This window comes from Heteronotia binoei, chromosome 5, assembly GCF_032191835.1.
Source record: "Heteronotia binoei isolate CCM8104 ecotype False Entrance Well chromosome 5, APGP_CSIRO_Hbin_v1, whole genome shotgun sequence".
In the NCBI taxonomy this organism is placed as follows: domain Eukaryota; kingdom Metazoa; phylum Chordata; class Lepidosauria; order Squamata; family Gekkonidae; genus Heteronotia; species Heteronotia binoei.
In genome coordinates, this window is record NC_083227.1 from 95,398,748 (window position 1) to 95,424,805 (window position 26,058).

General features: G+C 45.0%; 1 protein-coding gene across 1 annotated transcript in view; it reads left to right on the forward strand.

Annotated features, from left to right (window-relative positions):
* LOC132572600 (EF-hand and coiled-coil domain-containing protein 1-like) overlaps window positions 1–26,058 on the forward strand; it is a 137,148-nt gene that overhangs the window by 86,963 nt on the left and 24,127 nt on the right. The window contains exons 3-4 of the mRNA XM_060239849.1: window positions 20,275–20,417; window positions 25,810–25,945. Coding sequence (XP_060095832.1) covers window positions 20,275–20,417; window positions 25,810–25,945 — 279 coding nt within the window. The remainder of the gene's footprint in view (window positions 1–20,274; window positions 20,418–25,809; window positions 25,946–26,058) is intronic.

A 26,058-nucleotide genomic window follows, 5' to 3' on the forward strand; every position in this document is an offset into this window, starting at 1 on the left:
TCTATTAATAATTTTACTTTCTCTCTTTTTCTTCAGTTGCCAGGCCATGTACTTTCCTGGTTTGTTTGCTCCTTCAAAAGATATCTGTTGTAATTTTTTCAAATTCCATTTCATTTCCTTATTTAACAAATGTCTCATTTGTATTTGTAATATTGTAATCTCCCTCATAATTTTCTTTTTTCCTGGCCTTTTTGTTAATTCACCTTCTTTTTTCTTAATTTCATTTTGAATGTCCAACATCTGTTTATCTTTTGCTCTCTTATCTTTATTATTCAATGTTATTAATATTCCTCTCATTACTGCCTTGTAGACATCCCATACCGTCTGAAATTCTGTATCTTCTCTATCATTGACTTGGAAGTAAGCTTTAGTTTCCTTTTCTAAAGATGTCACAATTTCTTTATTTTGTAGTAAATCTTCATTTCTTCATTTCTTTATTTTGTAGTAAATTTTCATTTAATATCCATCTTCCGACTTTTTAGACAATTTTGCAATCCACATTATTGGGTTATGGTCAGCTCCTATTTTGGGTAAAATTTCTATCTTCTTTGTTATGTCCCAAATCTTTGGTACCTCACAACATGTCAATTCTAGAAAAAGAATTATGTCTGGCTGAAAAAAAGGTATAGTCCCGTACTTCAGGATTGAACTTCCTCCATATATCCTCCAAATTCTCTTGTTTAACCAGCTCAAAAAAAGACTTTGGCAATTTCCCTTCTTTATCAATTTTTTTCTTCCCAGATCTGTCTATTGTGTTCTGAATTGTTCCATTAAAGTCCCCCATCAACAAAATTTACTCATAGGTCACTTCATCAAGATGTTGCATAATATTTTTAAAGAAAATGTCCTTTGCACCATTTGGAGCATAAAGTCCCAAAAATAACTTTTTTTTAGCATTCAATGTAATTTCCACTGCTATATACCTTCCATCTTTATCTTTATAAACCAATTTCGGATCTAATTATTTTTTAATATAAAAAATTACTCCTCTCTTCTTCTGTTCAGCCAATGTATAAAATTCTAGTCCCAGTTGCTTATTCCATAAAACTTTATAATCCTTTTGTCTAATGTGCACTTCTTGTAAACAAACTATGTTACAATTTTGTTTTTTTATCCAATGAAATGTTGCCCTTCTTTTTTGTGGTGAATTTAGTTCATTTGCATTCCAAGATATCAATTTGTAATCCATCATGGTGCAAATTCTTTATTTTCGCCATAAAATGTACACAATTCCTGTGTGTTTGTAATTGTAATCCTTTTCCCTTGAAGTTCAAAGCTCAAACCTTCAGGTATTATCCATCTGTATCTCATTCCATTGTCGCGTAATTTTTCTGTTAGATTTTTATATATATTCCTGTCAGTTAACACTTGTCTTGGCAACTCTTTCATAATTCTTATTCTACTTCCTCCCACTGTCAATGTCTTTTCAAAATTTTTATTTATGATTTTTCCCACGATTTCTTTTGTCATAAATCTTATGCCCACATCTCTTGGCAGATTGTTCTTTTTTGCATAGAGTGAATTCACTCTATACATATAGTCATACATATTTCTGTTCCCTTCAGGATCTTCCTCCAAAAATTCTGCAATTATTTTTATTATGTATTCTTTCAGATCAGATTCTTCCTCTTCTGGTACACCTCTCAGACGAATCTGTGTCTCCATCAACTTGCAGTCATGTATTATCACCTTTTCTTGTAATTTTAACAAGGTGGAATCATGTGTTTTCACTCTCTCTTCCACCTCTTGTACTTTTTTGTTATTACTACAGTCTCATTTCTGAGATTCTCTATTTCTTTTTTTAATTCTTTTTTTTGAGTCCTCAATATCCTTTCTTATTTCTTTTTTAGAGGCAGTTATCATTTCTTTCACCCCCTTCATTATCCTGGCTTCCATTGCATCTAATTGGGCTTGCATTTTTTCCATTGAAGCAGACCTAGCACGAGTTTGCTTCGGGTCTGACATGTAAAAAAGATCGGAAATTTTTATCTCACCAAATTAAATTTGGACCATCAGGTTTAATAGAGTGAAGCTTGCCCTTTCCAATGAACCCAATTTCGCCATCCTCTGAGCCTCCCAGGTTCAGATATTAATGTTTAAAGTTTTTATTTTTCCCAAAATGGCAGTCGCGACTTTTGCTTCACTTTAAAAAAAGTTTTCTTCTTTTCCCTTTAACCAATTCAAATCTTCTTCACCACTATCCAATAGTCCTTATTTTATAATTGCCAACTCAGTTGACTCCACCAATTTCTATTGTCCCAGTCACTTTAAAAATGTTGTTAAAACTTTGTCCTCCCAGCAATGGCCGCTGATGTTTCTCTCTGATATTATAATCCTAGAGTAGGCTGTTTACTTCTCTGACTTCCTTCTTCTTTCTCTGGTACTTCCTGCTTTTCCTGCCACCAAGTCTCGTTTCGCAGGTAGAGAAATTTCACGATATCTGACGTATTTCCTGTGTTGACTATGAGTGCTGCAGATCTATGACGATGGGGCTACCTCCTCAACCGCAGATAGACTAAACAATAAATTCCTTTCTCCTTTTAGCACTGTCTTTTAAATTTACAAAGTGCAAATTTAGCCCCTTTTCTTCTCCTCCTTTCAGGCTTCCATTATTTCCAACTTCTACCTTTTAATTTTGTTTTGTTTAGCTTTAGTTAGTCCCGGAGTAAAAAGATAGCAGTCAGTACCTTTTTTTTGTAGTTTATCCAGATCAACACCAGTCTTTTGTAAATTAGATGTTTAAAGTTGTAAAAGAAGATTCGGATCCTGTCAAGCTTATGTCAAAAAAATGACTCTGGAAACTTCTGCAGATGATGAATATGCAACTTCTCTCTGGAGATCCCTCAAAGCCTCAAAGGAACCCCCCCCCCCCAGGACTCCCTTTCAGCCAAGGTAAGTCTCCTCAAAATATCTGTGCATAAATAAGTTGTAACCCTGAATCCTAATATTCCAGTTGTGACTGTCATTCCACCAAGTTTTAGTAAGGCCTATTATGTCATAGTCTCCTTCCCATACAAGGACTTCCAGTTCCTTCTGTTTGTTTCCCATACTCTGTGCATTAGTGTAGAGACATTGGAATCCACGTTTTATGCATCCCGGGGGTTTAGTTTCCGTACAAACCTGCAAGTTAACATTACCTAGCATATGTGCCACTCTCTGCAAATCTTTAATGTTCTTATCCCCAGTTCCTGGCATCATATGAGGCTTTGAATTATTATCTCGCTCTCCCATACAATTTAGTTTAAAGCCCTCCGTATTAGGTTAGCAAGACTCTTTTTCCTATTGCCATAAGGTGCAAACCTTCTTCCGATAGAAGACCACCATCCCGAAAGCGTAAACCATGGTCCAGAAATCCAAATCTTTCCTGATGACGCCATCGACCTAGCCATTCTTTTTTTGAAATATTCTTCTTTTTCATCCTAAGCCATGGCCTTCAACAGGAAGCACTGATGAGAACACCACCTGTGCGCCCAGTTCCTTCACCTTCTGACCCAGAGCCACATAGTCTTTTCTAATACGTTCCAGGCTATGATGGGCAGTATCATTCGTTCCCACGTGGATCAGCAATAAAGGATAGTAATCCGTGGGCTTGATAAGTCTTCCAATCCTTTCTGTCACATGCTGGATGTGTGCACCCGGCAGACAGCAGACCTCTCAGGATGACAAGTCCGGTCGACACACTTTGGGCTCCACCCCTCTGAGCAAGGAGTCTCCTATCACCACCACCTTCCTCTTCCTATATTGGGGAGCAGAAGCTCCAGGCTTCTTATCCACAGGATCCTGAAAAACTTTGTTCAAGCTTCATGGAGGCTGAGGAAGTAGCCCTTGTTCCAATGGTTCAGAATTAGTTACTATGGGGATATCCTGGAACCTATTGCTAAACAGCAGAGGCTCAGAACATCTCCTGATTTTCTTTCTCCTTCGAGTTACATTTTTCCAGGAACCCTCCTTCTGTGTTGGGATCTCTTCTAATTGCTGAGATACCGTTTCCTCTCCCTTCTCTTGTCCTTTCAAGAGTGCCTCATGTGTTTTGTCAAGAAAATCCTCACCCACCTTTATACACTGCAGTGTGGACAATCGTGCCTCCAGTCCCTGTATCTTCTCCTCCAGCAGTGCCACTAATTTACACTTGCTGCAAGTGTGATTGCTGCTACTCCCAGGTAGAAATACAAACATCCCACAGTCTTTACACGTCACTGCCTCTGCTCCCTCACCAGCCATACTGCTGCAATCCATTTCAAAATTTTCTTTATCTTGACTTCTCTTTAAATCCCACTATCAATCTCACTATCCCACTATCTCTTTAAATCCCACTATCCATTTCAAAATTTGCTTTATCTTGACTTCTCTTTAAATCCCACTATCAACTGCCACTTGTGAGTAACTACCCACCTTTCTACAGAACCCCCAGGCTAAGAGCCACAGTCCAAGAGCCCTTTGGCTCTTGCCCTTCGGTTCGCACCTCTGGCAAGGATGAGCCTTGCAAATTAAAGGCTCAAGCCCCCACCCACCTCTGACTCAACAGCAAGAGCAACAGCAGAGGGTGGGGCCAGCAACTACCCCCAGGCAAACAGGCTCTCTTCACTCAGCAAAAGCAATCAGAAACCCCACTCCAGCAGGCACCAAGCACTCACACACTTCCCTTGTTCATAAAGACAGTTCATCAGATAAGTGTTTTTTACTGACTGTGTTATGTCTTGAGCTTTTTGCATCATAGTTCATCTAATACATTGGTGGAATCCATGTGGGGATGGGATATTGTGGTTTTTTTCATTGCTGGTGCAACTGCACATAAAGCACAGAGGCAGCAGGACTTCCTCATGGTGGGTTTTCTCATAGTTGCTTTGCCCCAGTACCCCAAAAGTGGCCACCCCCACACATCACCATGGCTTTTTAAAAAGTGCTAGAATATAATTATATTGATATTGTTGTAACTGTATGTCTAGCCGGTTGTCTGAATTGCTAGCTTTCATTTTTTTTTAAAAAAAAAATAAGTTTCTAACCCTTTTCCTTATGAAGATATGCCTTTTCCCTTATAGCTCTGCAAGTAGAGTTGCCAACTTCCAGGCTGGAGGTCTGCTATCCAGGCAATAGAGATCGGTTCACCTGGAAAAAATGGCCACTTTGGAAGGTGGACTCTATGGCATAATACCCCATTGAAGTCCCTCCCCTCCTCAAACCCTGCCGTCCTCAGGCTCTACCCCCAAAATCTCCAGGCATTTCCCAAGCCAGAGCTGGCAGCCCTGTCTGCAAGGGAAGAGGTTAAAGACTTAGTTTCCTTTTTAAATGAAAACATAGAATTTGGAGAATCTGCTACACCTGTTGTTACAATTGTATAGCAATATAATGATATTATTGTGTCAATTTAAAAATTAAAAAAGTCACCTGTGTTGGAGCCGCTGCATGGACAGTGTCCAGGGAAAATGACTGTCCTGTGGGCTGGAAAATGCAAATTTCCCCAGGTTTTCTTGTAATCTGTCCCAAAACATCAGAACAAAGCAGGCTTCAGAAAGACTGGAGAAAAACCTCAGAAGGTGCATTTGGGGTGGGGGAAAAAACCGGCTTCCACAAAGCATTGAACTTGGGACAGATAACCAGTGTAGAAATGGCCATATGGTTTCCTGCTTCTCTCCATCCACTTATTTTCACGGGTGGCTGTACCTCTTTTTCAGTGTCTGGAGAGAAAAAATTGTGTGATGGTGGAGAAATTTTCAAACCATTCATCTTATTTTTACCTCTGTTTTCCTGTGGAAAACTCTTAACTCTAATAATTTGAAGGTAAGCATGTTCCAAAAGAAGCTCCTTCTTACTGTTACTGTTGCAACAATGTGAGAAGAGATTCTCCCCCCCTCCCCCCATTGACACAGGTACCATAAACAGAAAGGATGCCTTCAGTGTTATCACTATAGAAGTCAATATCATCCATTAGACTCAAGATGCCTGCATTATATTTGCAGGTCAAATATTAAAATGTAAGCCTAATTTATGATACAGTCTGAAAAGACAAGCTTAAATGTATTCATACTTTTTCAAGTAAAGCTTTAAAATATTTTTGATTTCTAAGGGAAAAGTTAGCCGGCTCTTTTTCAACCTGTCAGAAGTGCCTGCCATGATCATTGCTGTTAGATCACTGCTATCTGTTGTAGGTAGAGATGGGCTGGGGAGGGGGTAATGAAAACATCTGCACTTTCACTTTTGCGGCTTGCTGTTGTGTATTCCACGTTCACTTAGTTATCACATTACTAACGCAACTGGTGTTTAGGCCCTTCCACAGATACTTTCCTAGTTGTCGTGACCTTGGACTAGGGTGGCCAGACCGTCCCGGGCACCCGGAAAAGTCCCGGTTCTGGCCCCCTATTCCCACCTCCCGGGCTGGCTATACCGGGACCATTAGAGGTCCCGGTTTAGCCAGCCAGAGAGCCGGTGGGCCGCGCGCGCGGGCGGGGCCCGGCGGCGGTGGCGGAGGCCGAGGCCGGGGAGGCGGCGGAGAGGCTGGCGCTGGTCGCTGGAGGCCCTCCAGCGACCAGCGCCGGCCTCTCCGCCGCCTTCTCGGCCTCCACCACCGCCGCCGGGCCCCGTGCGCGGGCCTCCACTGCAGGCAGAGGCCGGGGAGGCGGCGGAGAGGCCGGTGCTGGTCGCTGGAAGCCCTCCAGCGACCAGCACCGGCCTCTCCGCCGCCTCCCCGGCCTCCGCGACCGCCGCCGGGCCCGTGCGCGGGCCTCCACTGCAGACAGAGGCCGGGGAGGCGGCAGAGAGCCCGGCGCTGGTCGCTGGAGGCCCTCCAGCGACCAGCGACGGCCTCTCCGCCGCCTCCTTGGCCTCTGCAACCGCCGCCGGGCCCTGTGCGCAGGCCTCCACTGCAGGCGGAGTCCGGGGAGGCGGCAGAGAGGCCGGCGCTGGTCGCTGGAGGCCCTCCAGCGACCAGCGCCGGCCTCTCTGCCGCCTCCGGGCCCCGCGCGCGGGCCTCCACCCGCCCTGGAAGCAGGTAAGCAGGGCAGGCAGGGAGGAAGGGGGCCGAAAGTGGGGGGGGGCGGCTGGCAGGAGGGAGCGGCCTTCCTTCCTTCCTTCCTTCCTTCCTTCCTTCCTTCCTTCCTTCCTTCCTTCCTTCCTTCCTTCCTTCCTTCCCTCCCTCCCTCCTCCCTTCCTTCCCTCCTTCCTTCCCTCCCTCCCTCCTTCCTTCCCTCCCTCCCTCCTTCCTTTCTTCCTTCCTTCCCTCCCTCCCTCCCTCCTTCCTTCCCTCCCTCCTTCCTCCCTCCCTCCTTCCTTTCTTCCTTCCTTCCTTCCCTCCCTCCTCCCTTCCTTCCTTTCTTCCTTTCCTCCTTCCCTCCCTCCCTCCTCCCTTCCTTCCCTCCCTCTCTCCTCCCTTCCCTCCCTCCCTCCTTCCTTCCCTCCCTCCCTCCTTCCTTCCCTCCTTCTCTCCCTCCCTCCCTCCTCCCTTCCTTCCCTCCCTCCTCCCTTCCTTCCCTCCCTCCCTCCTTCCTTCCTTCCTTCCTTCCTTCCCTTCTTCCCTCCTTCCTTCCTTTCTTCCTTCCTTCCCTCCTTCCCTCCCTCCCTCCTCCCTTCCTTCCCTCCCTCCCTCCTTCCTTCCTTCCTTCCCTCCCTCCCTCCTCCCTTCCTTACCTCCTTCCCTCCCTCCCTCCCTCCTCCCTTCCTTCCCTCCTTCCTTCCCTCCTTCCTTCCTTCCTTCCTTCCCTCCTTCCTCCCTCCTTCCTTCCTTCCTTTTTTCCTTCCTTCCCTCCCTCCCTCCCTCCTCCCTCCCTCCCTCCTCCCTCCCTCCCTCCCTCCCTCCCTCCTTCCTCCCTCCCTCCCTCCCTCCCTCCTTCCTCCCTCCCTCCCTCCTTCCTTCCTCCCTCCCTCCCTCCCTCTGGCCACCCCTGGAGTAGACAGTACTGACTTTGGTGGACCCAAGCACTGATTCAGTGTAAGGGAGCTTTGTGTTTGTGACTGGAGTAGACAATACTGACTTTGGTGGACCCAAGCACTGATTCAGTGTAAGGGAGCTTTGTGTTTGTGACTGGACTAGACAATACTGACTTTGGTGGACCCAAGCACTGATTCAGTGTAAGGGAGCTTTGTGTTTGTGACTGGACTAGACAATACTGACTTTGGTGGACCCAAGCACTGATTCAGTGTAAGGGAGCTTTGTGTTTGTGTCTTCTGGTGCAATTTTGTTCTCAGATCCTGTATTTACTTCATCAGTATATGGGATAAGGCACTTTCTCAACTGTGCTGCATAATGCAGCCTATTTATTTTGTCCTGTTTGCTCTGTTGGCTCTATCTGCGCCACCTTCATCACTTTCGGGTTGTGGATCCCCCAGTGGGGTGGTCTCCCGACTCCCTCCGCTGGCTGTTTCTGATAGCCCTGCACCCCCTCTTTCATTTGATATGTGTCCCGTGCGGGTGCCACCCTCCCGCCGGGAGATGCCGCAAAATGAGCCCCCTTGAGGCTTATGGCGGCAGGGCTCGGGGGAAGCAAGCTAGACTGCTGTTCTTTTGAGGGGTTATAGAGTGTTTCGAGCCCGTCCCTGTGGCATCGGTCCCATCGTTGTGGGGCCCAGGGGGCCGGCGCAGCAGCACGCTGAAGCAGCCTGTCGATCACTTCCGGGTTCCTGTCCTGCATCTCGACCTGTGTTATTAGTGACAGGCTGCTTCGCGCGCGCGCACCCCTACCTTCCCCCCCCAAAAAAGGTGTCCCTGGCTGTCCTTCAGACATTATGGCCACCCTACCTTGGACTGAGCTGATGAAAATGGTGGGAATTTGTTTGAATATCTTGGAGGCGGGAGGAACGGGCACCTAAACTTCCTCATGCAGATGCCTCTCTACTCCATGTAGCAGTTAACCCTCATTCCTGGCAATGCTGGTCATGTACAAATTAGCACTTGCAGTTCAGTACTAATAAATTTTATTTATGATTTCATCAGAGAAGTTTGTTTGAATGATACCTGGGTAATCCTGACAAAACCACAATTTCTATAGTCAGAGAAAGTGGGGGAAAGGACCCACAGGAACAAAAAAGGTGCAATAGCAGCATGATACACATGGGATAGAATGAGTTATACAATAAGCCCTCCCCTCTTAAGAATGTATATACCAGTTGTAGATTGTCTCTGAAGGTGTTATTCATCACTGCTGGAAGGCAAGGCCATAGGGAAAGAAGGGAATCTCTTTGTAAATCACACAAAAATGTTTCTCAGGATTCATGTTTAATAGAATTTAAAATTGTTTTGTTTATTATTTATTAAAACATCTATATCCTGCCTTTCCTTGGTGCTCAAGGAATCTTACAATAATATTTAAAAATATTTTCAGTTTAAAATAAAAAACCCCCTCAAATCTCACCCCCTCCTCCCCTTAAAAATGGCTGCCTCTTCAGACTCCAGTACAAGCTTCTGCTTTGAATCTGAAACCAGTGTTTCACCAGGATAAGTTAATAACTATTCAAAACAATGAATGCAAAAGTTTTCCATTGGATAGGAGTTAACCAGATATCCTTGCACATTTTAGGGTTTGGAGAAAACCTTATTCTGATTGGGACTACTGCACTTATAGTTCTCCTTTCTTGCTGTGACTCAAAGCAGATTACAACTAAAAGCAATGCGATAAGAACATCTCCCCAAAAGAAAAGAATTAGAGATCATTGGACTACAAACCCAATGTATTATAGACAGTAAAGCAGGAGTTACAAGATTGGGCAACAATGTAATGAAACATTATATTGGTATGGAGAGTGGCATAAAGCCAAATCTGACTTGTGACACCTCCCATAGGGTTTTTAAGGCAGGAGACGTTCAGAGGTGGTTTGCCATTGTCTGCCTCTACACTGTGAACCTGGTATTCCTTGGTGGTCTCCCATCCAAGCACTAGTTGGTGAAGAAGATAGAAGAAGAAGATATTGGATTTCTATCCCGCCCTCCACTCTGAAGAGTCTCAGAGCGGCTCTCAATCTCCTTTACCTCCCTCCCCCACAACAGACACCCTGTGAGGTGGGTGGGGCTGGAGAGGGCTCTCACAGCAGCTGCCCTTTCAAGGACAACCTCTGCCAGAGCTATGGCGGACCCAAGGCCATGCTAGCAGGTGCAAGTGGAGGAGTGGGGAATCAAACCCGGTTCTCCCAGATAAGAGTCCACGCACTTAACCATTACACCAAACTGGCTCTCCAGTGCCAGTTTGGTGTAGTGGTTAAGTGTGTAAACTCTTATCTGGGAGAACTGGGTTTGATTCCCCACTTCTCCGCTTGCACCTGCTGGAATGACCTTGAGTTAGCCATCGCTCTGGCAGAAGTTGTCCTTGAAAGGGTAGCTGCTGTGAGAGCCCTCTCAGCTCCACCCAGCTCACAGGGTGTCTGTTGTGGGGGGAGAAGATGATGATGATGATGATGATAATAATAATAATAATAATAAATTTTATTTGTACCCCGCCCTCCCCTGCCGAAGCAGGCTCAGGGCGGCTAACAGTGCGGTGACCAATGGTGCACCAAGCAATAAAACAGTTACATTATGAACAGTTACGTTATAAACATTAAAATTAAGCATTAATTAACCTTAAAACCCATTAAATCAATTAACTAAAACAAGTATAATACTATCATTGACGCTATCTGATTAGTACTGATGGCGGATTTTCTTCGTTGTTGATTTATACTTCAATCATTCATAAAAGCTAATTTAAAAAGGGTGGTCTTGCAGGCCCTGCGGAACTGAGCAAGGTTCCGCAGGGCCCGCACCTCCTCTGGGAGTTGGTTCCAGAGATGTGGGGCTGCGGCCGAGAAGGCCCGAGAGCGGGTATTCTGTAGTTTAATTTGTCTTGGCCCAGGGGTAGTCAGTCTGTTCTTTCCTATTGACCTCAGTGCTCTCTGGGGTTCATACGGGGAGAGACGGTCCTTCAGGTAGGCTGGTCCTCGGCCATATAGGGCTTTAAAGGTGATAACCAGCACTTTGTACTGGACCCGGTATACAATCGGCAACCAGTGCAGTTCGCGTAGCCCCGGCCGTACGTGCTCCCATCTTGGGAGACCGAGCAGTAGCCTGGCCGCCGCGTTCTGCACTAGCTGCAACTTCCGGGTCCGGCACAGAGGCAGCCCCATGTAGAGGGCGTTACAGTAGTCCAATCGTGAGGTGACCGTCGCATGGATCACCGTTGCTAGGTCCCGACGCTCCAGAAAAGGGGCCAACTGCTTTGCCCGCCTCAGATGGAAGAATGCTGACTTGGCAGTTGCTGTTATCTGGGCCTCCATTGATAATGAAGGCTCCAGCAAGACACCCAGACTCTTCACCTGCTGCGCCGCCTTTAGCTGCACACCATCGAAGGTCGGGAGAGATATTTCCCCCCCTGGAGCGCCGCGACCCACACAGAGAACCTCTGTCTTTGCCGGATTCAACTTCAGCCCACTCAGCCTAAGCCACGTTGCAATAGCCTGTAACGCCCGGTCCAGGTCTTCCGGGGGGGAGGCGGGCCGGCCGTCCATTAGCAGATAGAGCTGGGTGTCATCTGCATATTGATGGCAACCCAGCCCAAACCTCCTGGCAATCTGGGCAAGGGGGCGCATATAGATGTTAAATAACATCGGGGAGAGGACTGCTCCCTGAGGCACCCCACAGTCTAGTGTGCGCCTCTGGGATCGTTCACCCCCGATCGCCACCCTTTGTCCCCGACCCATGAGGAAAGAGGAGAGCCATTGTAAAGCAGACCCCTTAACCCCAATGTCGGCGAGGCGGTGGATCAGTAGCCGATGGTCGACCGTGTCAAATGCAGCCGACAGATCTAATAACATCAGCACTGCTACACCGCCTCGATCCAGTTGCCGTTGGAGATCATCTGCCAAGGCGACCAAGACCGTCTCCGTCCCGTGGCCCGGTCGGAAGCCAGACTGGCACGGGTCTAGGACAGAAGCGTCATCTAGAAATCTCTGTAGCTGCAGCGCCACTGCCCTCTCGATAATTTTACCTAGGAATGGTAAATTAGACACCGGTCGGTAGTTCGCCAATTCGGCCGGGTCTGCTGTTGGTTTTTTCAAGAGGGGGCGGACCAAGGCCTCTTTCAGCGGCGTTGGAAAACGCCCCTCTAGGAGGGATCTATTTATGATGTCCCGTAAAGGACATCTAAGCTCCCTCTGGCAAGATTTAATCAGCCAGGAGGGGCAAGGGTCCAGATCGCATGTTGTTGGGCGAGCAGCGGAGAGAATTCCATCAACTTCTTCCAGGCTGAGTGGGTCGAAGTGGTCCAGCGATAAATCCAAAGACAGGCGCGGAGCCTCAGTCTGACTTACTGTATCTAATGTGATAGGTAGGTCTTGGCGGAGTGACGAGATTTTATCTGCAAAATATTTCGCAAATGCCTCACAGCCTATCTCCAATTCTCTAACGTTTGGTTTGCCTTGTGGCAGTGTTATAAGGTCTCCAATTACCCTAAATAATTGTGCTGGGCGCGAATTTGCAGATGCAATCTTGGCTGCAAAGTATTGTTTCTTTGCAGTCTTGACTGCCATCTCATATGACTTCATAAACGTTCTATAGGATGTTCTTGTCACTTCGTCCCGAGTATGCCTCCACCGCCTCTCTAGTCGTCTGAGCCCTTGCTTCAGCTGGCGTAACTCCAAGGTGTACCATGGAGCCAGCTTCATACGAGGGCGCAGAGGACGCCGGGGTGCGATTTCGTCGATGGCCCCGGATAGCTGATCTTGCCAGACTTCCACCAGGTCATCGAGGGAATCGCCAGTGGGCCAGGGATCCCTCAGGGCCATTTGGAACCGTTCCGGGTCCATCAGGCCCCGAGGGCGAGCCAAAATAGGCTCTCCGCCCATACAGGGTTGGGGCGGCATCTCCATACGGGCCTTAAGGGCTAGGTGATCCGACCATGGGACCGCTTCATCTGCGATATCGTTCACCAAAATCCCAGACGCAAAGATCAAGTCCAGTGTGTGCCCGGCCTGATGCGTGGGTGTTGTGACAAGTTGAGAGAGTCCTAGTGTCGCCATGGAAGACACTAGGTCCATCGCCTGAGTGGAGGCCGTGTCATCGGCATGGACATTAAAGTCACCAAGGACTATAAGCCCTGGGCTCTCCAATGCCCAGCCCGCCACTGCCTCCAATAGTGATGGTAAGGCGCTGGCTGGTGCGTTAGGCGGACGGTACACCAGCCAGATCGCCAACCCCCCTCCAACATCCCACCACAGACCGACACACTCAATGCCATCGATCTTTGGGACCGGGAGAGCCCGAAAGGAGTAAGCCTCCCGTACGAATAATGCCACTCCTCCCCCCCGCCCGTTACTCCGTGACTGGTGAAAGACCGAGTAGCCGGGGGGGGTCATCTGGGAGAGAGCTACTGTCTCTCCGTCCCGCACCCAGGTCTCGGTCACGCAAGCCAGGTCCACGTCCTGCCGGAGCAAAAACTCCTTAAGGGTCGAGGTCTTATTATTGATGGACCTGGCGTTGCATAACACCAGTGACGGAGACGAGCATTTCCTCTTAGGCCCACTACCTGCCACCGTTGGGGTGGGTAATAGACTGGAAGGTGGCCGAGCACTGATTTGTCTCTGTCTCCTTCCCTTATATAATTGTCTATTCCCACCGTCATATCTTCCCCTCCCCAGGAGCACTGGAATCCCCTGGGCCAACATCTACACTCACTTGGAGTGGCCTCGCAGTATACTCCTCACAGTTATTCTCAGTTATCCTCACCTGGCTTTCAGTCTATCCTCCCCTATCTGTTCTTCCAATGCTTGCTGCTAGTTAACCAATTATCATAAATAATTAATTTAGTAATCCACTCAATTTCCTTCCAATTAATTAGTATAATATTAAATTGATCAATTTCAGCACCATTAATAAACAAACCTTCCCTCCCCCCTACTAATTGATGTGCTAAAATTATAAATATAAATACATATAAATTAATATATATAAATATATTATAGAAATCAGACACTAATTATTTGGCTAAAATCCAATAAATTAATTAATAAATATCTTTAGTAAAATTCCATTAGCAGCTAGCAGTCATTTAGCTCAAGTTCTAGTCCTTGGGGGTGGCAGTATATATTGTCTATGGGTTGTAGGAGTTAAAATCGTATTCAGTCTTAGGTGTTGATAAAGTGCAGAAGTCAGTGCAGTTAATAAGTGCAGTTGGTAAGGTGCGGTTGATAGAATGTTGGCAGAGTGCAAATACCAACGCAGTCGGTAGTTGAGCATATTCCTTTCCTCGAGTTTCTCGTGGCCGGCAGGCTCTTGGGTTCCCCCTGGGCCCCGCACAGGGCCTCTCCGCTGGGGAATAGCCAAGTCGTTGGATCCGCCGCTTCAGACCACGTCCGCCGGTGGGAGTGGGGCAGTGGAGGGGAAGGCGGGCGAAGGTGAAGGGAGCAGGAGTAAAGAGCACGGGGAAGCGAGGGGGCGAGAGGGGGGCGAGAGTCAGGACGTCCAAAGCCCCGGAACAGGCAAGGGGAATGAAGGCGAAGATCGAAAACGCCCTAGGGACGAACCTCCGCGTTCTTCTCTCGCCCAGCCTCGCCGTCGTCTCCTCGCCTCCGCTCGTCGTTGCTCTCGGCCGACGCCCACAGCTCGTCCTCGGCGTTCTAGCCGGGCCGCTCCTGCCTCTGTGCCACAGCAGCCTCCTACCTCCCAAAACCTCCAGCCTCCACAAACCCACCGTCCGTAGCTCCGTTCCGTCTGTAGCCCGCAGTCTCACCAAGCTCTCCTCGCCGGGCAGCCCGCGAGCGCGTCTTTCCTCCACCTCGACACCAACGCCAACCCAGTCTCTGCCTCCGCTAATCACCGGTGGGTTCCACGTTCGTTCGTTATTAGCCTTTAAGTTGTTGGTTTCTTTATTGTTATTTTAGTCGTTGTAGTCAAGTCAAGTTAAAGTTGTTAATCCTTGAGTTAAGTTTGGTATCGGCGGGAGCCCTAGCGTCTAGGCTACCACCGCCGCCGCCATCTTTGAAGGGCTAATGATGATGATAATAATAATAATAATAATAATAATAAATTTTATTTGTATCCCGCCCTCCCCGCCGAGGCGGCTCAGGGCGGCTAACAACATCTATACATGTATAACAATAGGTAATAGATAAGACTTAGTTAACAGTAAAAACATCTAAACATTATAAAAACCCGTTAATAATTAAAAATTTTTAAAATTCACAGTTTGAGTTAAATTAATCTGGCAGCATAATAATATTCTGACGCTGGTGCCTGCCAGAAGACATAGGAGATTGTAAGCCGCTCTGAGTTTCTGATTCAGGGAGAAGGGCGGGGTATAAATCTGCAATTCTTCTTCATCTAACCCTGCTTAGCCAAGGTCTGGCTAGCCTGGGCCATCCAGGTCAGGACAAAACATTGCACTAGGTACAGTAAAAAGGAAATTAGAGAACAGTGCAGTAGACAGAGCATAATATATGTTGTGTCTTGCAATTCGGTCCCTGAATTCACAACACTGCGTGTGTGCATGCGCGCAGAGGTGAGCAGTGGGAGACCGCGGGTCACTGGATGTAAGGACGTAAATACACTCCGCCTATGAAGTTCTGTGGTGGGAAGTTTAACTGGCCAGGATTGGACCTGGCCAGGTAAGAGGGTTGTTCTGGGAGATGTATATAATCGGGACCCGGCCCTGCCATGTTCTCTTTGTGATATACTCGCCAATAAAGCATGTTGCCTTCTACAAGTCTAGTAACTCAGTACATTACAATATATACAATGAATTAAATTCCAGAGACATTAACCCCAGCTTTATTCACTTTATAAAAATGCTTTCCTGAACAGTAAGGCATGGAAGCCTTCCTTACCTTGTCATGCAGACCTGTCACCACATGGGAACACATCAGAGATGGGTATGGGCAGCTGTTGTTCCCACTTTGCAGGGTGGTACCTTCAGAAGGCTTAGCTCAGATGTATGCAATGGAGTACCCTGAGAGAGGCATTCTTGCAGATATATTGGTCCTAGGCTATGACAGCCTTTGCAATTGATAGCCAGTGCCTTGCATTGACCCCAGAAACTAATCAGTAGCCGGTAGAGAGGCTGCAGCCTAGGTGCGTACTCCAACTACTTCTCAGTAGAAACTGAGCTGTGGCATTCCATACCAGCTGGAGTTTCTGAGTTGTACTCAAGGCCAGACTGATACAGTATACTACAGTACTCTTGCTGCAAAGTTACTGTGGCATGAATCTATGTGGCCAGATCAGCTGGGCTTCTTAGATTAAGTTTGCATTTATTGTTTTATATGTAGCCTGGAAAGAAAGTAACAAAATTCTCTTTTCCAAGTCACCCTGAGGTTCACGGGTCCAGGTATTTCATGTGGTTTGTTTTCATATGATATTTGGGTTTGGTCTGGGGGACTCTTTGTTTAGGGACCTGAAATGGTTGTTAGTTACCCTGCACAAAAATTGTCTTGCTGCATGAGATCAAAAGTTCAGCTCCCTGTCTCAGACAGTGGCTCAACAGATGCTTCTAGAAAGCTCTCATGCGAAGGATTTTGGAGGCCATAATCACTTAATATTTGTTCCTAGACAGGTTTCTTAAGCTGTCTGAATAGGGAAGTTTCAGGTGTGACTGTCCTCCATAAGCACATATGCATGGATATAAATGTACCTCTTTATCCCATCAGGTTTACAGTGCACAGCACACTGAAGTACGCTTCTCAGTGATATAGGTGTTGCAACACAGTTAAAAGTTCAAGTGATAATGAGAAAAAAATTAATTAAAAGCCAGGTAGTCATGAACATTACTTTGAGAACCAACATTTTGCAGACTACTTCTGAGTTTTCCCCTTTTTCAAGCTTCTCATTATCATCGGTACAAAAGCCTTAAAATGAATGTGATCTGTTTGACTGTCTCTATGGAAACCTTGCCACACTGCATGGTGGAGACACATTTCCCAGGCTTCCTTCAAACTAGTCTACCCTCTGATCTCTGCTCGCAGATATGCTGTTTATTCAGTCTTCTCCAACATTTATGTGATGTTTTAGGAATACTAATGAAAAAGAGCCAAGCCCTTGTTTGAAAAGGAGAGAAAGGTTTGATGAAATTTACAGAGTTTTCTATAGACATTTTTGCACCTGAAGCAAAATGCTAAAGTAAGAAGAGCGCTCCATGAATCTGATGAAGTCTACTCTAATTTACAGAAAGCTTATGCTGGAATATGCTTTGCTAGTCTTTAGGATGCTGGTAAACCCCTGTTCAGTTTTGTTGCTATGGAATAACACAGCTTTTCATGTGGAATGTACCCTGAAAAAAAGAGAAAAGACTGAGGAACAGAGAGACAGGAAAATGGCACCTTGTCTGAGTAGGTAGGTAGTTCCCTATGTAAGCACCAGGTTGTCACCAACCTATGGGATGATGTCACATCAGGACGTTTTCATGGCAGACTTTTACAGAATGGTTTGCCATTGCCTTCCCCACTTTACCCCCAGCAAGCAGGGTATTTATTTTACTGATCTTGGAAGGATGGAAGGCTGAGTCAACCTTGAGCCAGCTACCTGAACCCAGATTCCACTGGGATTGAACTCAAGTCATGAGCAAGAGCTTGGACTGCAGTACTACAGTTTACCACTCTGCGCCATGGGGCTCTTCACCATATCTGGGACCAGTTGCTAAAAAGTAACTTCTTCACTTCTGTTTGTGATAAACCTGGCTTGGATAAGAACAACAGTCTGGTTCAGACCTTTGGACCAGTAGTGTTGGAGGCTGGACCTGGGCCTTGGAAGCCCACAGATCTGAAGCAGATTACCTTTAGTTGCAATGGCGATCTTAATGATTCTGGCTGTAAGACCAAATGTTGAAGAATCACTGTTCAAATTATTCATAATGTTGCACCCTGGCATTTTATGGCTAGTTCTACCTCCTGCCATTTTGTGGTTGTGCCCACCACTCTGTGTCAAAATTCCAAAGGTGTCTGCAAGCTCAAAATGGTTCTGACCACTGTACCACACCAGCAGTTAAGCATGGCATATGTGTGCCTGTTCATGACTTGAGGTCATATCACTGCTTTTGGGTTGCCCTATATCATAAGGAGTTCTGTTTGGTTGTAAATGAATGCCTACAACATTTGTTTGGTAGAAAATGAGACCTGCATACTTAGCTGATTTGCTGCAAGTCCTAGGAGTCTAGATCAGAGTTAAAATTTGGGCTCCTTGTTCTCCAGAACACATCTTTTTTCTTTGCAGCCAGCCTGTATATGTTTTGACTCTCCAAGCAGAACACAGCCCACCAACCCTGTATGCTGGCTCATCAGGGGCTTGACAAACCTTGTTTTTGATGCTTGGCAGAGGCAGCAAAATGAAGATTGTCAAGCATGCCTCGGGCCTCAGTACACTGCCGGAATGCCCATGAGTTATGCAAATCTCTGTCCATGGTGTCTCAAACAATATGCTCCTAAATGACAAAGAAAACATCCCTATCTGTATAGCTTCTTGACCTCGATCCCCAATGAGGTCCCCAACCCATGTTCCTCTAAAGTAATTGTCAAGTCAGAAGGTGGCTATTTATATTATAGCTGTCATATGAAATCAGCTTCAAGTCATGTGAAAAGAAAAGCTTAGGATACTGTTTCAAATTCCCCCCACTTGAATCTGCTTTATCAACTGTAGTCAGTGTTGCCAAATCCTAACAAAGTTATCTGCATTTTGTGGGAAGGATTACTTTTCATTAAGACCTTGAGCACACGGAAGACGTTAAACTAGATTATAGCCACAATCCCTGGTGTGAAAAACAAAAGCTATCAGCTGGAACCATTAAAGTGTACAAGTGTTCATGTGCCTCTGTTAGAAGAGATTTCTATGCTGGCATATGATGCCCAGTGGAAAACCTTAATCTGTGGTTTTTCATTCAAAACCAGATTTTGGAATCTATTATAAAGGGTTCCATAGTGTTCCAATCTGATGTCCTGATATGATATTGAGAATATACACTTCCTCCAACACAGGATAATTAGGTTGTTATTTGCTTTGCTGGGAGAGTTTGTGTTCTTATTAGATTCACACATCGCTGGAATGCCACCTCCGCCACCACACCCGGTAATGCAATGCTAATTTTGTCAGGGCATGCAAAATCAGAGACAGGAACTGAAAAGATGCATATTTTCAATACAAAGTTATAGAATGCACAGGGATGTTCAGAATCCAGGGGGAGGAAAGGAGAACATATCTTGTAAGAATGTTTTTAGATCACTTGGTAGATGAGGCAGCTGTGTGTGTGTGTGTGAAGTGCCATTATGTTTCAACTGACTTATGGTGATCCCATAGGGCTTTCAAGACAAGCGATTAAGCAGAGGTCGTTTGCCATTGCCTTCCTCTACAGAGTCTTTCTTGGTGGCCTCCCATCCATGTACTGACCCTGCTTAGCTTTTGAGATCTGACAAGATTGGGCTAACATTCCTGCATATAATCATACAATTAGATAAAAGAAAAAAGAGTTGGAAAAGAAGGGTGCAGGGCAATCGCCCAGTTGGAAAAAAAAACATTTGTTCAACTAACTACAGCTTATATTAAGAGCCTGGTCAGCAAAAACTCCAGAAGTAAAGCACAAATCACTATGTGACATAGATTAAAAGTGGACTGCACAAACCACTAGCAAATTCTGTCAAAAATAGGATGAGGAAGCCACACCTCATAGGATTGGATGCTCTCCCACTGAGCCACAGGGAGGGGCCATGGCTCAGTGCAAGAGCATCAGTTTGGGCATGCAGAAGGTCCATGGTCCAACCCTTAGTATCTCCAGTTCAAATTGTCCAGTAGTGTGTGGGTGTGTGTAAAGTGACGTCAAATCATAGCCGACTTCTGGTGACCTCACAGGGTTTTCAAGGCAAGAGATAAACAGAGATGATTTGCCATTGCCTTTGGGCAGCAGGTGGTGTGAATGGCCTGCTTGCAATGTTCCCTCTAAGCTGCAGAGTCTTACGAGCAAAAATTCTATTTTGTGAGCTACTGGTATTAAAGTTGTGAACTACTGATATTAAAGTTGTGAGCTGCTGCATAAATTATTGTGCTCTGGGGTCATCCTTCCTGAGCTAAGACAAAAATGTGTGAGCTGGAGGCTAAAAATGTGTGAGCTAGCTCACGCTAACTCAGCTTAGAGGGAACACTGCTTGAGACCCTGGAAAGCTGCTGTCAGACAATACTGACCTTGATAGACTGATTAAGTATAAGGCAGCTTCATGTGTTCCTATGTCCATCTGAGGTGCTGTGGGCTCCCTTGCACTATGGAGTGCTTAAACTTTGCAAGTCTGTCTATTTTTTTCTTTTTGTATTTTATGGTTGTTTTTATTTTCTTTAATTTTTTTGTTCAGGTCAGAAGTCTTGAAGGCCCAGCTTCCAATACCAGGCAGCTTGGAGCAGAAGGCTAGCCCAGCAGTGAATGGGCGATACTCCTCGTTGGTTGTTCAGCAAGCCAGAAGTTCACCCACAGACGGAGCAGGAGTACCAGAGACTGGTATGGAGAATGCGTAGCACAGTCCCTCAGTACTTGTTTAATCCTTGACAGAAACTTCTTAGTGCCAAGGACAAAAAGTCTGAAGACAGATAAGCCATTGGCAGTCTCTTGAATGGGTTTGTAATAGTCTCATCTAAAGGATAATAAAAGAAATAGCCTCCGTATGGAGGCTGCTTTAAATGACTCCCTGTAGCCACTACCTTCACAGCACAAGCTGTTCACATAGGAAACTTACCATGTGATTGAGCTACTGTGCTTGCTCATGAAAGGGCAGCTGCCTCAGGGGGCTACTGAGAGCAGCCTCTGAGAGATAGATATTCCATGTGTACCAGCTTTCTAACAAACTGACAAAGTTGTCTTTGCAGAGACTTAATTGGACAATTTAATTCTAGTGCGTTTCTTCTGGCTTGTTAGTATGATATGTTTCTTCAACCCTTGGGTCTGAATTTCAACCACTGCCTGCTCCAGGAAAACATTAACAATAATTTCCATATGGAAAACTCCCTAGAAAATCACTTTGTCCGCCTACATTTCCATCTCTTAAACAGCTGAAAAACATTTAGCGCATGCTGTATCATCCGTGGCCTGTGGGTAGTCTCTGATAGGACTGCATACAGTGTAGAGCAAAATCCTACTAATGCCTGCAGGTTTGCCAGACATGCTTCTGATCAGCATTTTCCCAGATCTGTATAAAGGCTTTACCACCACCTACATCTTTCTCTCTTGTGCGCTCTCTCTCTAACCCTTTCTGCTCTATTCCCATGTAGCCTTCTGCAGATATCTTGATCTGCCTCAAAAAGAACGGGTGGTTGCTGGCACAAAGACCTTCTACCTTTCTTTTATACTCAAGGATTTTAGCAATCTCATCTGAGACTGCAACTGAGGAGCCATAGCCTGAATTTATATTTGCAGACCTGGATGTTGTGGGAGTTATGTACCTCTGGCATCTTGAGGTTGGGGACAGTTCCTCATGCAGTGCTTCCCTTGCTGTGGTCCAGTTATATCTCATGCTTGCTTAGAATGCAAAGGGATTGATTTATGAAAGTGAATGGATACATTGTAAGAGGCATTAATTTATAGAAAATTTGAGGACCATGTAACATACGGTGGGATCTCATATCTCTCTGACTCAAAGGGGGTACTTTTAGGAACATCATCCAAGATTTGGAGGGAGAGGAATGTACATTCTGGATCCAGACTACTCAACGCTATTTCCACCAACATCTTCTTCCTCATTCAGACTTGTCTGATGTCATTGTGCAGAGTCATTTATTCCCCAGAAACAGCCTTTCACGGAGATCATTGGGCTGCTGTGAACAAGGGGAGACAGGAAGTCCTTTCTGTCTGTAAAATTTAGCCTGGATCCAACCAAGTAGGTTTGAGAAGACAAGGCATTCTTGAAGCCTGATCACTCATGGTCTGAAACACATCAGTCTACTTAAAAGGACACCTCCCACCCCATGCATTCTTCCTTCCATTTATTCCAGTGCAAAAATGCACTTTCAAGAAAGAGACAGGCAGTCCTCCCTGTAAAAAAATATGTGTTGGAATTAGGGATGGGCACAAACCTCATCACAAACCTAATTTTGTGATGAATACCATTGGTTGATGCCCATCCATATCCACGACCCTCTCATAACCCTCCATGTGATTTTGTGGAGGTTTCTGGGGTTCATGTTGGGAAGCAGGGGGTAGGGAGAGGGAGGGACTGCTGAAATTGCATGCATTTATTTCAGCCTAACAGAGAGTTGTTCATCCACAAAGACATAGCTGCTGCTGGGCTATTCGGGCTAACATCCCCACACCCAGCAATAAGATCAGCACAAATCCTGCAATCACAAACTTTTGATCTAGGGAATGAACAGTTGCAAACATTGATACAATCAGTTCCACCTGATATCCATAACCTGATAAACACCAGTGAGAGGCCCACAGGATTTGACTTGCCATGTAAAGTATGAAGGACAGCTAGTAGAATACAAAAGAGGCTTTGGATGGTGTACAGACCTGTTGTTTAAATGTGGCAAAATACCAGAACCTGAATGCGACTGTGGTGCAGCCTGCCAAACTATTTTCCATCTGTCACAGGAATGTGAGTGTCATGCTTTCCAGGATGATGTGAAGGAGCTCTTTGAACGCTCCCCAGCTGCAACTTGAGTGGATTGAAATTTTAGATATTATTATTTAGGGGGATTGCCCGATCAGTCTGCATACCCACTTTATCAACTTGGTTACATATTTTATATTATTATATGCTTCCTTGGTGTAACTTTGCCATACAAGAAACAAATGAATAACCTCAAATCTTATCAGTGTATAATTAAAGTTAGGATTCGTTGAGCCACTTGGCTTGCACTGAATCTTAGTTGTGATGCTGTTTCCCACTCACACATTTCAAAGAGATCCTCTTGGAGTCTACTTTGTTTTTCTGTCTTTGACTAGAATACATATTGACAATGATAAGTTCTAGTATAAAAGTAAGCCAGATGTTTATTGTCAGGTACGTACTCTTCAGTAAATGGCAGGACTACCAACCAAAAATGCTAAGACGGGATCAAGCCCTTGGAGACACAGCGATTTCCTTGTCTGGAGAAAAGTGATAATGATTGTTTAGCTGTGCAACTGTCAGGACTTCCAAGAAGTTTCTGTCTTTTCTGCCTTTTGAAAGAACTAATCTGGGTATCTGCAGTCCATCAGGGACTCTGACAGTAAACATGACATTCTGATAGTCAGGAACTTCATTGGCTTATGGACCAGTGCTTTGGGGCTGATCTAGCACTGACCACTTTCCTTCAGATTCCATTACCAAGAAATGTTGGCAGTACAGCTGAAAGGACAAAGGACTGTGTTCTGTGACTTGCAAAGGGGAGAATTTTAAAAGGAAGTAGACACATTCTTTCATTTGGTGGTTCCATGTGTCCAGGAGCCAAACTTGATCCCACTCAACTGACAAATTGTTATTTGTATTTATTGACCATTTATAGCAATGTCTTTTTCACTGAAAGTCAAGTCAGATCACAAAATACAGAACATTTCAGTCATACAGCATAGTGATTCTCAAGACTCATAAATGCAGATGAGTTTTAGCTGAACCTGGTGTGTGTATGCTGAAAACATTTCATCTGTTTTTACTTTGTTATTGTAGAGGAAGAGATTTTTTTTTCTACCAAAAGACCTTAATATCCAAGTGGGTAGCCATTAACATGTTAAGGACTGTTGTTTTACAACAGTGCCCTCTGCTGGGCAGAATGCAAAATGTTAATCCTTTTTCACTCTAGTTTCAACAAAATAAGTGTAGAAAAACAGAATCTCTACATGTAACATGGTAATCAGAAATATTACCATCCCTCTCACTTATAAAATGGAGAGCACACAACTGGCACAGGATAGCTAGTACACCACATATTTCAATTGGTCATATTTCAAAACCAGATAGGAGAATCTGTCACTCTTCCTAAGCAATGTACTGGAAAATGGTCAAGTACTATTGTTCATAACCATGGTTCCACAGCCATTTTCTAATTTATCACATCTCTTGCACAAACAATTCTGCTTTAGTGTCTTGTTGTTTCACTGGTTTCCTTTCAACTTGACTTCCAGATGGGGCCATCTTCTCTGTCTTTTACGACAGAATAGTTTTTGAACAGCAGCCCGGAGTGCCCTTTAAATGCCCCTTCCCTTTGAAAAAAATAATGGGTGGGTTGAACTAGTTGTCAGACCAAGAGTATAGGATATCCTGAATATGAATTCCAGATTTCATGACTCTGTTAATGTTAAAGAGAGACAGGTAAGCAAAGAGCAGAAAATTCTAAATAGGCAAGTTAAGCAGGGGGCCTGCTTTTGTTCAGTCGTGTATTAAATCTTTGTAATATGACTGATAACTGATGAAAATCATTCCTGAAGCACATGTGGCAGAGGGTGTTCTTTTTGAGAAGGAGGCTGTAGCTGAAAAATCTAACAAATCAGCTAATTGCTGCAAGTGCGGCAACTCCTCCAAGGTTGCTAGTCTGTGAGGAAATTTGTGTCTATAAAGCAGGCAATTACCTAACTGCCTCCTTCTATCTTTCTTTCCCTCAGGAATGCACTGTCAATGTAGAATTCAAATGCTTTTCCCTAAAGCCACTGCTTTTTTCTGCTTTCTGCATGCAAGCTTGTACTCCATGTTTCTCACTTACATTTGGGAGGGAAAAGAAATGAATTTGTTGTATCATATTGTACTGAACTCTTATTAGAAGACCATATATACATAAATTCAGTATTCAGGGACTAGAAAATTGGAGAGGATGTTGGTTAAATACTTAAATTTCATGCTTATGGGAAAATTTAATTTTATCTTAAAACTTCAGACAGTTTGACGTGTATGAAAAGTGGAGGAAAAAATATAAGAGCATAGGGGTAGATCTGTTGGTTTGTATCAGTGCAAAATGAAGACGGTCCCTTTGTAACCAAGGGAAGCCTTTCCAGATTCTCACTGATTTGTCTGTAATAGAAAAGGACACAGCCTTTAACCATCTCCTGAGAAATGTCCATGAAAACAAATGGGGAGTATACTTTTGTGCCAGGTAGATTTATGTGAAGTGTTTTTAAACAAGGCAAGAAATGCTTGGAGTGCTACAGAAAGGCAGCAAAGCCATTATTTAGGCAACAAGTCTGTGTAGGCTGCTATCCCATAAAGCAATCTTTTGTGGCCTTGGTGCTATGACCACCACCTCCCCTTTGCTCTGCCATTTCGTCTGAGTGGGGCTTTCTGCAGGTGCCAACCTGCAAATGGGCAAAATCAACAACTGCCTGTATATGTGCTTTCTCCATTGTGGTCCCCACATTACGCTGGACAAGGTCAGGAAGGCTCCCACTCTCCTGCCTTTCCATAAACTATGCAAAACTTAATTATTCAAGAAGGCCTTTCTGCACAGGCAATAGGGATGTAATGTCATAAAATGGTTCGGAAAGATACTTGGGAAAAGTATTAGGGACTGTGGTCCATACTATGGTGTACAGTTCGTACGGCCTGTTGTTGTAAGTAGGATCTGACTATGTAACTTTGGATTAACATGTCATAGTTGTGGTTTCAGATTTCTGGTTGGCTCCAGGTTTCTACAGACCAAATCCCATTGCATTGTTTACTGACTGTTTCATCCTGTTGGTTGTATTGATGTTCTGTTTGTAATCCGCCTTAAGTACCAGTGGAAAAGGCAGACTATAAATAACACAAATGCAAAAAATTAAAATAAATAGTAATGAATGGCTCAAGCATTTCAACAAACCATTCAGATTCCTACCAGATCTTCCCTTAAACTGAAACTCATTTCCAAAACCATCAATTGAAGAAGGTGTTATACCCAGTGTGTGCTATCAAATTTTAAATGAAGGCCATTCTTTCCCCCCCTCGCAGTGGAAGATCAAATGTTTCGTTCAGTGGAAGGCCAGGCAGCATCTGATGAGGAGGAAGAGAAAGTGAACGGGGACCAGCCTTCTCAGGTGGTGGAAGTGAAGAAACTCCTAGCCAAACTTCCCTGCTGTAGTAGTGGGTATGTCTCCACAAAAGACTTGTACATTTATGTATTTTAACATGTTTTTGTAAGCCTCTCAAATGTCACTGTGGGGCTTAGCAAAAAAACATAGTGGCTTTCAGATAAGAAGA